The 16,592-nt window shown below is 38.5% G+C and overlaps 1 protein-coding gene across 2 annotated transcripts in view; it reads left to right on the forward strand.

The window, feature by feature from the left end:
• samd4a (sterile alpha motif domain containing 4A) overlaps positions 1-16,592 on the forward strand; it is a 57,904-nt gene continuing 41,312 nt past the window's right edge. The window contains exons 1-2 of one of the 2 annotated variants that reach the window (XM_038269017.1): positions 1-179; positions 963-1,488. In XM_038269017.1, the coding sequence (XP_038124945.1) occupies positions 1,293-1,488 (196 nt within the window). In that variant the 5' untranslated portion in view covers positions 1-179; positions 963-1,292. The remainder of the gene's footprint in view (positions 180-962; positions 1,489-16,592) is intronic. The other variant, XM_038268944.1, reaches the window with a different exon arrangement.

A 16,592-nucleotide genomic window follows, 5' to 3' on the forward strand; every position in this document is an offset into this window, starting at 1 on the left:
GAGCGATTTAGAGCCGAGCAGTCCGTCTGTTGAGCGGACACAGAGGGAAAAGTTGGTCAAGATGGCAAATCATGCAGAGCCGGAGTGAAAGGGCGCTGCTGCCCCTCTGAAGACTTAAAACAAGCTGCGCCTGTATTTCCTCCTGAAGGGGAATCCAGCGATGCAAACTGCGCCAGAAGGTAGGAACAACAAACAATCCTTTAAATATTTTCAAACATTTAACAAAATACATCTCGCTACAGTTTATTTCTTCCTTCAAAGCCTCCCCCTTCATTTCCCCTAGTTTATAGTATTTTCTCTGGTAGGGTTGCAGCTATTTATGTGTGCGTAAAGGCGTGCGTAAACATATGGTTAACTTGGAGTTTACTGTTAACCTGCTCATATTAAATGAAACAATGTTGCCTTTTTTGACATATCTGCTGCAGGCTGGGTGCTGATGAAGCACACTGACAGTTTTAGACCATCAGCCTGCAGGAGCCTGCTCCCACATTTTCCTTTTGGATCAAACTCTCCCCAAAAATCTCCCTTCTTTTCCCAACCCGTCAGGAATATATATGGCTGTGTAGGAGTAACCTATGATTGAAATCATGTCAGGAAGTCGCCAGCCGTCGGTAACCCGGCCCGCGTCCCTTGGAAAATTCCGGGATGCAGCGCCAGGATCACCGACAGCTGTATTTTTAGGAATGGGTGGATACCAAAAACATGTTCCTTTATTTTTGTCCCGGCGGTAAATACCACAAGCCCTATGCGCATAGGCGTCAGCTATAAACGCTCGGCTGCTTTCTTAAAAAAAAAAATCTAAATAAATAAAGAAGTAGAATAGAATTGCTCCGCCGCTGCAAAACAGACAGAAGCAACAGGGATAATGTGGCATCAAGCTGGAAAAGTCTCTGCTTATGCACAGAAAAAGGTAGACATTTTTTTTGGATATGCTTCTCTTAATGGCTTGCATCCCCCTGCAGGCCTGAGAGGGATTCCCTGAAGAAAAATGCAAGAGGCTGAAGCTGAAGTGAGACAGCTTGAGCTGGAAGAGAGCTGACTCATCAAATATCATTCCCTCCCTGTTCCACCAAGCAGCCAGAAACAGCTCAGATCCCCTAATGTCTGCTTAGAGAGGACCTCTCACCCCCTCCCATCTTTCACTCTCACCCAAGGAGATTATTAGAAGGAGAAGGTGCAGCAGTGATCTATCCAGCGTCTGGGACGTCCCATTGTAACCGCTCATTCACCTCAGCTTCCTCCTCCCTCCCCATCACAATTGGTGCTTCTCCATCCCTCACGCCTCACAGACCATGATGTTTCGGGATCAGGTGGGCGTGCTGGCCAGCTGGTTTAAGGGATGGAACGAGTGCGAGCAGACCGTGGCTCTGGTGTCCCTGCTGAAGAGAGTGAGCCGGACCCAGGCCCGCTTCCTGCAGGTCTGCTTGGAGCACTCCCTGGCTGAATGCACGGAGCTGCAGGTCCTGGAGGGAGAAGCAAACAATCCAGGTAGGATATCTGCTTCTGAAAGTTAAAGAGGACTCTTAGAAGTTTTTAAAACTGATCAAACCTCTGCAACCTAAATGTGGTTTATTGGGATTATTTGGAAATAAATAACATCACAGAATAGTTTGTAATTACAAAGTGAAAGGAAAATAATATGTTCTTGAAATGATTCATAAATTAAAGTCTTTAAAGTTTTGCATGCCTTTGTATTCAGCATCCTGAGTCAAATACTAAGATTATGGCTATACTTTGACTGGACCTTTCTAACACATAGATATGCTTTGATTTGTGGAATTTTGACCATTCCACAGCTTGGGCTATATATTTATGGTCTTTGTCCTGCTGGAAGGTGAACCATATCCAAATCTAAAATCTTCTTAACTTACAGTTATCCTCCAAAACTTGCTCTTTAGTTTTTTCTTAATTCCACTTCTAATCAAGCAGCTTTTTCCCCCCAGCTCCTTACAAAGTAAAGTCAATTTTCTACAGGGTGGGGTTGTGTTTAGGTTGAGAAGTAGTGTTAGTTTTCTGTACCTCCCACTGGTTTGCTGTGTTCCTACGTTGCTTTTTACAAATTAAACATTGAGCTTCTTACAGTTGTCGGTCAACAAAGATGTTCTTCTTGCCACCCTCCCATACAGAATAGATTTGTGATATTCAAATGTAATATTTGGTCTCCTGACAGGTCGTTGGAGTTTGGATCTAAAGCAGCTCCTCCAGTGTTGCCATTTTCCTCTCGCATTCTTCTCTAGCTTATGCTATCCTTGCAATTAATTCATCCCCCTTCTATGTGCAGAGGGTCTGAACTGAGCTCTGTGATATTTAAAGCCAGGTGGATTGTCTAAATTGACCCTGCCTTTAACCTCTCCACATCTCTCTGCCTAACTGGTCTGCTGTTTGCCTTGGTTGGTCATTAACGTTCTCTAACAAACATATGAGGCTTTCACAGAACCGCAGGATTTTTGCTGAGATGTGTAACTACCCTCAGTTGGACTCCGCTTACAAATGAGTATAGCTGTTGTGATTATAAGCAGACAACATTAATGTTGTCAATATATAGTTTATTTGCATTTCTTTTGCGTATGTATGTACTGTGGCTTGCAAAAGTATTCGTCCTGTTTTCTTGTAATCTGATGTGAAAGAGCAACACAAAGTGGTATGCAAAGGTGAAGTAGAATGCAAACTATGCATGATTTAAAAACAGGCTTTCCAAACTTAAAAGTGCAGTATGCAAAAGTATTCAACCCCCTTCTCTTCCAGTTCAACTAAGTGCATTCAGAAGTTGCCTGGTGATTGCTAATGACTAAATAGAGTCCACCTGTATATGATGTAATATCAGTACTGATATTGCTGCTCTGTAATGGCTTCTGGATTTGGTTAACATAATATTGGGGAGCAAATGGCATCATGAAATGTGAAGGAGCACACCAATCAGGTCAGGGATAAAGTTGTGGAGAAGTTTTTAGCAGGCTTAGGTTATAGAAAGATTCTCCCATATCAGATGTTCAGTCATCTGGAAATGGAGGAATCATGGCAGAACTGTAAACTGACCGAGACAAGGCGGTCCACCTAAATGTAGAGGCCTAACAAGGGGAGCACTGATGAGCACCAACAAACCGCTCAGGTGGGAAAAACGTTCTTAGGACAACTTTTTGTCATTTACTGAATAAATCTTCTCTTTATGTAGAATGGCAAGAAGAAGCCATTGTTGAAACAAGTCCCATTTACAGTTTGCTAGAAACCATGTTTGAGACACAGCAGACAAGGAAGAAGATGCTTTGGTCAGATTAAACTAAAACTGAGCTTTTTGGCTAATATACAAAACACTATATATTGCAGAGATTTAACAGCTCTGAACACACCATCCCTGCTGTGAAATATGGTGGTGGCAGCATAATGTTTTGGTGGTTCGTCTCTCCAGCAGGGACAGGGAAAATGTTCAGAGTTAATTGTAAGATAGATGAAGCGGAACACAGAGTAATCGGGGAAACAAACTTGTTGGAGTCTGTAAAACACCATCCAGCAGGACAACGACCCTAAACATCCAGCCAGGGCTACAGTAGAAGGGTTTAAACAAAACCTATCCATGTGTTAGAACGGCCTAGTCCAGACCTAGACCCAATCGAGAATCTCTGGCAAGATCAGAACACTTACGTTTACAAACACTCTCCTTCCAATCTGACTGAAACTTGAGCTGAAGAAGAAGCAAAGAAGAAACAAACAAAAGCAAAGAAGAACAAACAAAAATTCTGTCACTATGTGGCCAAAGCTAATTGAAACGCAGCTAATAAGACATGCAGCCATAATTGCAGCAGCAGGTTGTTCAACAAAGTCCAGACTCAGGGGGGCTGAGTTCTTTCTACTTTACAACTGTAAACCAATTGTTTGTCTTTCTCATAAACTTCCACTGAAATATATTGATGTTTGTTTGTAATGTGACAAGGTGTGGGGAAAAATTTTCAAGGGGTATGAATACTTTATCAAGCCAATGTATATCTGTTTGTATCTATATGTATGATTTTTCTGTTTTTTAAGTTGTTCTGAATTGATGTCAAAGTTAAATCGTTCTAGATTTACCCTCATGTAGAGATGCATGGTGCCCTCACTGTATTACAGCACTTTTCCTGTTTTAGACATTTATGCAGATCCATCAGAGTTATGCAAATGGTTTGGAAGTCATGTGAAAAATAATTTCAGTTCAAATTTGATTGTGCTTGGCGTAGAGTCGACTGACAGTGCTTTGGGATGCTCAGTGGGCCATTCCAACTGTAATATGGGAGGGGTAATGGGGTGGGGGTTCTGCCTGGGTTTGCATCACACTGCAGCATGGCCATGGTAACAGAAACCCTGGCAACGGAGAAGGCTGATGGAAAAATAGAATGAAGCACTGCTGCAATGGAGAACCAGGTTCTCAGCCTACCTATAGCAGCAAAGGATGGATGATCATATCTGGTCAGGAGCAGTAATGTGTCTCGAAGGAACATATCCCTTTCTGGGGGGCTGTAGCTCCAGCTAACAGGCTGCTCTGTGGTATCGTTTGATAAAAGAGGAAACGCCAAGACTGAATTCATAAAGTTTTCTCCCAAAGTCCCCTGGGGAAAAAAGGTGGTTCATACTATTAGAGACCAAAGTAATCTGAATTAGAGGAGCACGCCTTGGAGCAAAGTTTTCATTGCAAATAATACTGTCGTTAATTAGGTTAGGGTGTCGGTTTGTTAAACCTTCTACCTTTTAAATGGACTAATCTCCTGTTAAACTTCAGGACTGGAACTCAACATAGTAGTGGTCACTTCTCTTTCACCACTTTATTCTTAGGTGGCCATCATGTTAGTAATTGCTGCTTAGGCCAGGAGTCCTTGTGATTTTGCCAAAACAGTTTTTAGACCATAAAGTCAAAACTGTTACTGCGCTGCTTAATTTGCCTGAATTAAATGTAAAAATATCAAAAAATAAGGATATTTTTAAAAAAGAGGAACAAACCTACTTGAGGGAGGATGATTTTAATTTATACTTTATGTTATGAAAATAGAACTAAATGATCATGATGGAAATTAGTTCATCCTTTATTTCACAATCCTTTTTTTGTTGTTTGGAAACCAGAAGATGCTTCATTAATCTTTTGATTTATTGATTGATTTTTATTTTACTTTTTTTTTTCCAATCAAAAGAACTGACCAATGTATTCTTGGGCAGCTCTAAATGGGGTCAACAGGGGCCAGTGCCCCCAAAGAACTGGTCCTGGCCCCTGTTTTGAGAACATGCACTACAAAATATTACATTTTTCTGAAAATAAGGGTATTTTTTCCCTTGATTTGAGAAAGAACTTTACATAGTTTGCCAATGGGGAAAAAGAAGATTTTTGTTTGAAGTGAGGAAAAAAAACAATTTGCATTACTTATTGCAAGTGTATCATATCTATATATCTTACTTTTAAGACCTAAAATACTTACCTGCTCAAATTAAGAGCAAATATAGTTATTTTAAGAAGTTCTTCCTTTTTTTGAATCATATTCTTTTGGAATTTCATACCGAATGATTTTCTCATGATGACATGTGCTGACAAAACACACTGTAAATGATTTGTCCATCGCACCAATTCAATATTTCGCCTTTACATTTCATTCAACAATTATTTAGTTGTTGTAGATGGCTTTAAGTTACAGTCATACTAAGATAGGATCACAAGTCTGCAACTTTGGCTTTGTGGCTCACTTAATATGTTAAATTATGCACATTTTTTTCTATTTTCTGGTGTTTGTTCTCCTTTTGTTCTGTACCCTTATGAAAAAAACAATAGTCCCAATAAAAAAATCTAAATCAACTAAACAAAAACTATATTTGGCTGCAGCTAGTAATTTTTTTAAAATAATCTTGCATTAAATCCCTGTATGTCTGTTGTTTTTCACCCTGAGAATGTATTTCCAGTCACTGCTCTTTACACTCATACTTGAGACGTATTCATTGTGACCAAGTTGCTAAAACTCATGGAAGAGTAAAGAGATGCTAAAATTGGGGTTAGTCACAATATCTGTTTTGCAACATTTAAACTAAAAGCAAAATAGCAACACAACTCCAGTTAAAGTAATGTGTAGAATCTTCATTTTTAAGAATAGAGATTTAAGGATATGCTTACATATTTTTTTTTCTATACCATTCTATCTTAATACACCTTATTTTATTTAGTTATGCACATCAGTTTACTAAATAATACTAAACATTAGTGCATGTTGGTAATGGTGTTGGTTCATAGGGGATTGGGCTAATCAAGCAAACAAAAAAAAATTCTTGTGATCATTGATAAAGCGATGACATTGCAGCAGAGAGAGCCAACATAATTGTGCAACTTGTGTAAACTGTAACTGCACATACTCCAAATAGCCTCTGAGATAAACTCGGTTAACACAGCTTCTTTCACAGCACCACACCGTTCTGCTGTGCTTTGTTTACAAAATAAATGACGCCTCTAAAATGAGTACAAGTAAGCCTCATCTTCATTTTTTTGCAACTAGGGCTTAATTGAATTTTTTTGTTGGTGAAGATTTAATCTTTAAAAAATAGATTTATTTTTTATTTTTTTCACTAATCCACTTCTTGGGCTTTCTTAGATCAGAAGGAAATCAGCTCATCACCTTCTGTTCTTTCTGTGTTCATAAATGATAAACTGATAAACCAGCTCACTGATTCATACATGCAAACATACAGGTGCTGGTCATAAAATTAGAATATCATGAAAAAGTAGATTGATTTCAGTAATTCCATTTAAAAAGTGAAACTTGTATATTATATTCATACATTACATACAAACTCATATATTTCAGATGTTTATTTTGTTTAATTTTGATGATTACAAATGACAACAAATGAAAATCTCAAAGTCATCATATCAGAAAATTAGAATATTACTGAAGACCAATAAAAACAAAGGATTTATAGAAATGTTGGCCAACTGAAAAGTATGAACATGAAAAGTATGAGCATGTACAGCACTCAGTATTTAGTTGGGCCTCCTTTGGCCTGTATTACTGCAGCAATGCGGCGTGGCATGGAGTCGATCAGTCTGTGGCACTGCTCAGGTGTTATGATAGCCCAGGTTGCTCTAATAGTGGCTTTTAGCTCTTCTGAATTGTTGGGTCTGGTGTATTGCATCTTCTTCTTCACAATACCCCATAGATTTTCTATGGGGTTAAGGTCAGGAGAGTTTGCTGGCCAATTAAGAACAGGGATACCATGGTCCTTCAACCAGGTACTGGTAGCTTTGGCACAGTGTGCAGTTGCCAAGTCCTGCTGGAAAATGAAATCTGCATCTCCAAAAAGTTGGTCAGCTGCAGGAAGCATGAAGTGCTCTAAAACTTCCTGGTATGTGGCTGCGTTGACCCTGGACCTCAGAAAACACAATGGACCAACACCAGCAGATGACATGGCACCCCAAACCATCACTGACTGTGGAAACTTTACACTGGACTTCAAGCAACGTGGATGAAGTGCCTCTCTTCTTTTCCTCCAGACTCTGGGACCTTGATTTCCAAAGGAAATGCAAAATTTACTTTCATCAGAGAACATGACTTTGGACCACTCACCAGCAGTCCAGTCCTGTTTCTCTTTAGCCCAGGCAAGACGCTTCTGACGCTGTCTGTGGTTCAAGAGTGGCTTGACACAAGGAATGCGACAGCAGAAACCCATGTCTTTCATACGTCTGTGTGTGGTGGTTCTTGAAGCACTCACTCCAGCTGCAGTCCACTCTTTGTGAATCTCCCCCACATTTTTGAAGGGGTTTTGTTTCACAATCCTCTCCAGGGTGCGGTTATCTCTCTTGCTTGTACACTTTTTTCGACCACATCTTTTCCTTCCCTTCGCCTCTCTATTAATATGCTTGGACACTGAGCTCTGTGAACAGCCAGCCTCTTTAGCGATGACCTTTTGTGTCTTGCCCTCCTTGTGCAAGGTGTCGATGGTCGTCTTTTGGACAACTGTCAAGTCAGCAGTCTTCCCCATGATTGTGTAGCCTATAGAACTAGACTGAAAGACCATTTAAAGGCTTTTGCAGGTGGTTTGAGTTAATTAGCTGATTAGAATGTGGCACCAGGGGCCATCAAATTTGAACCTTTTCACAATATTCTAATTTTCTGATATGATGAATTTGAGATTTTCATTTGTTGTCATTTGTAATCATCAAAATTAAACAAAATAAACATCTGAAATATATGAGTTTGTATGTAATGTATGAATATAATATACAAGTTTCACTTTTTAAATGGAATTACTGAAATCAATCTACTTTTTCATGATATTCTAATTTTATGACCAGCACCTGTATAGTAAGTTTTATTTTTTGTTAATTATTTTGCAGGTCTGCTTCTCAGCTTGAATTTATTTACCCTTTATATTATCTCCCAGGGGGTAGGATTGAAATCAAAGCTAGTTTTTGAAAGCCATATTTGTCATTTTTATTATGAATCATAAGAAATAAAAGTGCTTTATCGGACATGGTAGGAAAAAATGGAGATTTGATTTTCGTTCCATATCGCCTTAGTTGCAACTACATATAAAGTGATAACATATGACTTTATATTTATATAAACAATGCAGATAACAATTAGCAGGAAGGTCAATTTTAAGACCTGAACATCACAGTTAGTGATGTATTTGTATACAAGAATTGTGGCTCAGAATGGACCTTTTTTAATGAATTTTTCTTATTTATATTGAAGGATGTGAAACATTACAATCTTTGGATTTTGTATTAGGATATGGAGTATGTATGTATGGACATGGTTTCAAATATTTGCATGTCCTTTATCGCTTGTTTTGTTTTTGGCAGTCTGGAAATTTGAAACAAAACAAAAAATCTTTTAATTGAATTCAAAACACTTCATTAATCCCAAAGGGAAGGGTCAGATTTTAGTATCTCTTTGGTTCCTAAAAACGTACCAAACCAAATTAGATTTTAACTAGGGCTGAAACAATTGAACGGATTAATCGTTACTAATCGACTATTGAAATAATCAGCAACTTTTAGCTGACAGAGCAAGTCACAGCAATAATTATACCAAAATTCTAAAATAACGTGTATATACACATTTTGCATTTAAGATTAAAAAAATCTTTTTGTCTATCAATATGCTCTAACCAGAACTCCTCAAGGAAAAATGTTTTTGTTTCAACAGGTTTAAGTTTGTTAAAAGTCTACCTTGAGGAACCTTTGGCTATCCAATTATTAATTTCAAAAATAATCAACAGATCAATCAATTTTCAAAATAAGAGTTAATTGCAGTGTTGTTTTTGACAGCCATCTTGGATTTAGTCTTAGTTTTATTCTTCAGGACAAAAACTATTATTAGTCTTAGTTGGATTTTAGTCATTACAATATATGATAGTTTTAGTTGACTAAAACTTAAAAGTTTTTAGTCCAGTCTTAGTCAGTTTTATGTTGCAAAAAAAAGTTAACCTTTACAATTTCGAATAACATCCAGATTCTTTACCAGACTGACCGCTCTTGTCGAGATGCTATAATTGCTGGGTATAGAATGATGCCATGTAGTTCATCGTTGCTGTTGGGCAGAAAACTTTTATTTATAGAATTCAATTAAACTTTTTTATGAATGAATGCCCTACTTTGTAAAAAAAAATGTCTTACAAAAGCTGTGAAAATAGCAGATCTAGCTCAACACATCATATTGGTTAATATAGCAGACAGAAAAGCTAACAAAATGTACAATAAAGGAATGATTTCAGACATACAAGGTTTCCATCGTAAAGCAAACATTTCCTGATCTACTATGAAACATGCATTAAACACAGATCAATAAAATCTTCATCTCTCCAAAAAAGCAAAGAACAAAAGCAAAATGATGCATTATAAAGGTCTGACCGACTACCCGCTAATTTTTATTTAGCCTCGTCTCATTGACAAAAACTCAAACCTATGACTAGTCATTATTTAGTCATTAAAGATCCATGTTTAGCTTTTCAGTTTTTGTTATCGTCATTAAAAAAGGAGCATCAATGAAATAATTTTGTTATCGTTGTCGAAAACACAACTGGTTAGTTGCAGCCCTAATTTTAAACAAACAGAACTAGATTATCATGTGCTAAATGTGGATTTCGAAAGAAATACCAAGTATGTAATTGGTGAATACATGGTATGGACAATTATTTATATTTCCAACTTTCATGCTCTGTCCATCCCTCCACTGAGGTTATCTGAAATGGTTGATGTCTGAGAGGTGGGCTACAGGCGCCAGCCCTTCACAGGGCAGCACTGAGGCACACAGGACTAACAGCCATACATGAGCACTCACACCTATGGCTAATTCAGAGATTCTGCTTAACCTGACCTGCAGGATTTTTTTGGACCCTACAGATGGATGGAGAAATCTCCACACAGAAGTGTGATTTGAATACAGGACTGTCCTGCTGTGAGGCCACTACAACACCATTCAGCCTTTCAGACTAATCCTAACTTTAAACCCACAAAGAAAACCTAAACAAAAAAAATTACTTCACAAAATAAAAATGGACCACCTCCAATTATATTAAAATGCACATTTATGATTTTTAACTAAAGCGATCTGTCTTAAAACAGGATTAGGATTACTTGTGACATATTTTTCACAAGCAAAAGACAATCCTTTGCCAAAATATAGGCTTAGTTGCTTCCTTAATGCAGAAACTATTTGATAAAACTGCATCCTCACAGTCTGATACCAGGAGTAGCACTATACTTTGAACATCTGCCACCGGCTGCTGGTGTCCTGAAAAATCTGGAAGTAACTGAAGGAGAGGAAAGATACACATTAATGGGGGGGATGTGCATTCCTGTGTAATAACGTTAAGATTCCTCTGAATGTGTAATCTCTGTACCCCTGGAGCGAGTTTTGGGCCTCGCTTTGCTGTTTTCCCTTTCACTTGTGTCAACATGCGGTTGCTCTTCCATTCGCTGATTCAGCTCAGTAAGATTTCAATCAGTGGAGCTGCCGACTAAACGTGAGAACACATGCTGCTGAAAAGAGGGGGACAGAGAAGGTTGTGTGGTTACGTGATCCCTCTGGTATGTTGTGGTAGCTTGTTTGAGTGTTTAAGGGCTGGGCTAAGGCTGATGAATCACTTTGCTTTTGTTTCTGGTATTTGATTTCTTTTATGCTACTAAAGATCTTTCTCCATTCAAAAAAATAAAAAAGAAGTTTTTCAATTCTCTCGACATAAAGGTTAAATCAGTCATGCATTATTTGCCGCCACACAGAAGATGGGGCAGCAGATGAAAATAAAGCCTTCAGGATTTGGTGTGCAGATCAGAGCTGAGACTCTTCAGGGTTAACTTTCAGTGGGACGTTTCAGGCTGCGAGTTGAAAACTCTTTGGAAAGTGTTGTACAAATGAAAGGAATCCTCTGTGACCTACTTCTCGGTGCGTCTCAGAGGCGGCTTTGTTTTGGCACAGAGTGAACGGTGCCACTTTCTGCGCCCCTTAAGATGCAGTCCGTCTAAATGGGGATCACCTCCTAACAGAGAGACTTGAAGAGTTGAGCCATTCTTGCTTTGTTTCAGTCTTGTTTTTCTTTTTTCCCTCTCAGGTTATTTTTGGACTACTGGGATTTTTTTTTTAAATGTACATAAGCTTTTTATTAATGAGAAATTAATGAATTTGAAACCCCAAAGTTACAAAACGCAAGTCCAATACCATTACTACCAAGCCACCTTAAGGTTTTGGCAGATTCTTATTACTAAATCATAGCTCAGTCACATTTAAAATTTAGAAGCATATCGATTTTTATCATTTCCGTGCAACTGCTTTGCTTTTGAGAGGCAGAACACTGGAGGAGTCTTAAAATAGCCTTCAGAGTGCTGTCTGGAAGATGGCACATTCCCTCTCAGGATGTAGGATTAGTGTGATGGGTGGGGTCTTGGACAGGACAGTGGACCTGGTGTTCTGAATGACTAACATCATTTTAAAGTGCTGCATCGCTGACTCGGCTTGCACAGCTGTTTGTGCTGGAGGCTGGACAAATCGAATTTGATACGTACTCACAGCTGAGCCGACTGAGACAGAACTCTAAGAGATATTTGTTGGTGTTGATCTTGATTTTTATGTTTAATCATTGAAAATGTATAAGTTCTGGTTATTTTTAATTTGCAAACAGGAAATTATTTGCATATTTCATGCACTTTGGCTGAAAAAGTTGCTGGATCTGGGGTATTGGTGCAAAGTTAAATAATAAACCCCTGAAAAGTGATGTTTATGGATAAAACTACTAAAAGTCCACACAGAAAGAGGTGCCAGCAACTAACTTCTAAATCACCCTGAAAGATCCCACAAGAAAATCATTTTTAACATCCTTGTGAGATCAGTCTTTTTTTTTTAATGGAGCAACAATTTTTTTCAGGTTTTAGGAGAGTAAGATCTCTGCCTTTCAAAAATTTCTACCCCGCAGACAGTTGTAATAATAAAGTTATTGTTTCAGTCTTTTCTGTCTTTCAGGCTTCAGATGAAAAACTAATAAAAGGAAATAATCCTTTTAAAGCAACATGTGGGGGAAGAGCATCACTTTGCAGTTTTTTGCCAAAAAAAGAAAAAAAAACTCCTGTTGTTGCTCTGACATCCTATACTTCAGCCGAGACACATCAATCAGAGCTTAGTGGCATGTTTTAGACATCCGGTTTGTTGACTGATTGACTTTCCTGATATTTAGTTTAAGGATGTAACAACTTAAGTAGACAGAGCTTCCATCAGAGTGTGCCAACATGTACAAAGCCGAGCTTTGCAATGAGTTTGAAAATCTTTTTGTTTTTAAGTTGATCTTTCTTTGTGTCTAATGGCTGTACCCCACCTTTACAGGTCCCGAAACACTGATCATATGCAGCCAAAAAAAATTGATGGCAGCAGTTGTTCCAGGCCACTGTTGCCTTTTTGATTATTAGATTCAAATCAGTGTATTTATATAGCGCCAATTCACAACACCTGTTCTCTTAAGGCACTTTGAATTAGGGCTGGGCGATAATTCAATAACGATATATATCGATCGATAGACGTGTGGCGCAATAGAAAAAAAAGAGGGTCGATAAAAGTTCGATAAAAAAGAAACGCAGTTTTCCTTCCTTCTCATTGTAGCCTAGCATGTAGGTTTATGCTAGTCACTGCTTCCTCCCAACCAATCACAATCGCGGACCCAGGCATGCCGTCACCAAGCGCCGCCCTCTCAAACCACAACACAGAGCACATGAAGATGCAGCAAGGAGAGGCGGAGGAAATTGTTTCAAAGAAAGGTTTTTGTAGTTCGGCAGTCTGGCAGTATTTCGGTCATGGCAAGTCGGACCAAAAACAAACCACAGTCATCTGGAAAATGTGTCGGGAACCAGTGAAAACCAGTCTGATAACGAAACCAACTTTTTTTTATCATCTCAGCCGCTCACAGCCGCAGGAGTACGAGCTGTGTAGGCCCCGACGCGGCTCTCCTCCGAGGAATCTTCGGAAAATATATATATATTTTCAGTTCTGGGCAGTTTCCCACGTAGCTCTAACAATTGAGATAAAAATGCCGAGGGCCCAGAAACTTCAAAGTAATAACTCAGGTTAAAGCAGGAAACGGGGCGGTGGGGGGGCATTTATTTATTTGTTATATTTATTTTGGTCACTTTAGTTTATTCTTTGTCAGTATTTAATAACATCACTCAGGTCTCTTAAGTTATTTTTCTTTAAAACAATTTTGTTATGGTTAAAAAAGTTGGTTAAATAAAGACTTAATTTGAAGTCTGTGTTTGTGTTTTTTATTAAAATTAAATCATTTAGCAATATTATAAAAAGTCCAGGCAGAGCTGCACATAAAATATGGTTTCAAATCTTTTCAATAATTATCGATATCGATCAATATGCATTTTTTTTTATCGATAAGCTTTTTTTCTATATCGCCCAGCCCTACTTTGAATCAATTTGACTGTATGATCTGGTTGAATTGCATAGTTTTTTTATCTAAGGAAAACCAGTTGATTACATCGACTTGAAGGCAATTTCTCACACTAAGCATGCTTGTAGGGACAGCGGAGAGGAAAAACCTCCTTTAACAGGAAGAAACCTCCAGCAGAACCAGGCTCGGTGTGACCGGCCATCTGCCGAAGCCCACTGGGGTTTAAGGAGACCGAAGCAGACGTAGGAAAAGAGGCAGAGATAAAAAGGCAACTGTCAACCTGTCCAGGAAACACAGCCAGGCAGACAAGCTCCGAGACAGTTTCAATGTCAGAGGATGAAGAGATCACATCTAGCCAGTCACATTCAGAGAAACTGGACTACACTGAAAAACAGGCAGATCTTCAACATCTATAAACAAATTCTGCAGAGTTGGAGAATAGAGATTGAATTAAGCAGAATGATGAAAAAGAGGTCACTATGTCCTTCGGCAGTCTAAGTCTATAGCAGCATAACTATAGAGTAGATAGCTATGAATATATGTTTTTCCAAACAGATACAGCTGCTTATAGACGCCACTCCTTGGTTATTGGCTATCTATGTTTAGTCAAGGCAGATAGCTGATGTTTTAAATGGCAACTATGTCCTAATCTGTGTCAGATTCCATGAATAAAAATCCAGAAACTGTTTCCAATTCCTTTCAAATGTTCCAAGCATTTCTCCTACATCTGTTAATGTGGAACCAAATAATTTTATCTCCATTATGACTAAGATCTTAGGAAGGCTTGTGTTGTATTATGACTCATAAGAGTTAGTGAATTTCTGCGGTACTTCCTGCCTAAACTAGGCCTGATGAAAACCTGGACTGGAAGTCAGCATTCCTGCCTGAGGCACTAAATTGTTCCAGTGTTGGGAATACTGTCTAGGAATGCAGGCCTGCTTTTGAGGTAGGTGCTCAGTGTGAGTAAAAAGTGGGTTTTTCCAGAGTAAAAAGGTGGGGATGCATAAGCAATGGAAAGGAAACTGATTCCACCCACAGTGGAGGGAAGGTCTCCTGAGTCTGTATAGTGGTATGGAGGAGGGGAATGAAAGAGATGGGTGGGGAAGGAAAAAGATGAAGAGTCAGGAGGACTGGTTTTCATTTGGAGCTGAAATCTATTCACTCGGTTTATCCTTCATATAAACAACCAGTTTCTCTACACAAGGCATTTCAGATCATTAAAACATTGTCCATTTAATAGGATGTATTACAATAAGGAGAATATGTAATAACACACAGAATAATTCATTTAAGTGATGGTGATAGCCTGATAGATTAAGGAAATTGTTTAATTCCCAATTTAAAATCAGTTTAGTTTTTATTGTTGTATTAAGTGAGTTGATTTGCTTCATTTAGAAAAAGTAGGATTAGAAAATACTGCTAGGCAATATAGCCTGGTTTTATCTGGATAATTTTAAACCAACAAATCAGAGGAGTGCAGCATCACTCCTTGAGATCAGTTTGGTATGTTTGTTTTTCAGTTGGTGAGTTTGGATTTCTTAGAGGGAAAAAGCCTAAATTTAGAACTAATGTGATCAGACTTTCCCCCCACACACCCTTATGATCCCTGCTTGTCCACAGCCTTTGTACATCTGTAAACATCCCATCGGCCATTCAGTCAGAAATGGGAGGAGGGTTGGGGGATGAACCAGAAAACTCTTGCCACTGGTTATGGAGCCAAACTATTTCTTCTCACCCACGCATGAGCAAACGGTTTATTTCTGGAAATTGACGCCGTGTTCTGTGAACTCCCACTGAACCTCAGGAATGGGAACAGACAACTTGCCAAACGATCGGAGGAGCAAACAAAATAATCCTGCTTATTTTTTCTCTCCCGACCTCCACAGCAAAGGCATTTTCTACCTTTTTTGATTTCAGGTGGGAAGCTGTTTACTTGAAGAACTGGAAACAAGTTTAGGGAAACCTCTTAAAAAAAAAAACCTTATGGAAGATCATCTGATTGAGAAAAAGACAAATGAGCTGGAGCCTCCTAAATCCTCTAGCTTTATTTTCTTATCTTGTCCATTGGTTTGCAGCCTAATGTGTCTGAAAACACACTCAGAGTTGATACACTCTACTATTGATTATGGCTGAGGTGACCGTCCACTAATGGGTGTTAGAGAACAGAAATCCAGATAATGGAGATACATTGACTTCAATATTAATGAATAATTTTTTTCTTTTGTTTTTATGTATGCCCACAGGACCATTTTGAGGTTCAACAACGGAAAGTTAGGTCATACAAGTCATGTTTATATGTTGATTTAGTCTAAAATCTACATAATAAATAGTTCTATGATAAGCTAGTGTCTGTTTAGATGCTTGAAGGAAATTAAGCACAAATAATTTTAAATATGCAGCTGAAAGAATGAAAGGAGATGTTTTCAACAACAGTGGGGAACACAACCACCACTGAAGAAGAACACAGAGACGTCAAAGTTTCTAGCAAAAACATAAACAACGAAGAAGCAATGGCGATAGTTTTTTGACTAATTCTTAAAAGGAAACATTTCAAGAAGAAAAGCCGTTGGTTTAAGAATTGGAGAGAGGGTAAACAGTCTGTGATATGAAGCGTAGATGTTTGGCCTTCTACACTATAGTCACATTCAACGGACTAGTTAAACCTTGGTATAGAAGCTAAGACTGAACTTAAAGCCCCTGGATGATTGCTA

The sequence above is a fragment of the Cyprinodon tularosa genome, unplaced genomic scaffold (assembly GCF_016077235.1).
Source record: "Cyprinodon tularosa strain WSP-4 unplaced genomic scaffold, ASM1607723v1 ctg100, whole genome shotgun sequence".
Taxonomy (NCBI): Eukaryota; Metazoa; Chordata; class Actinopteri; order Cyprinodontiformes; family Cyprinodontidae; genus Cyprinodon; species Cyprinodon tularosa.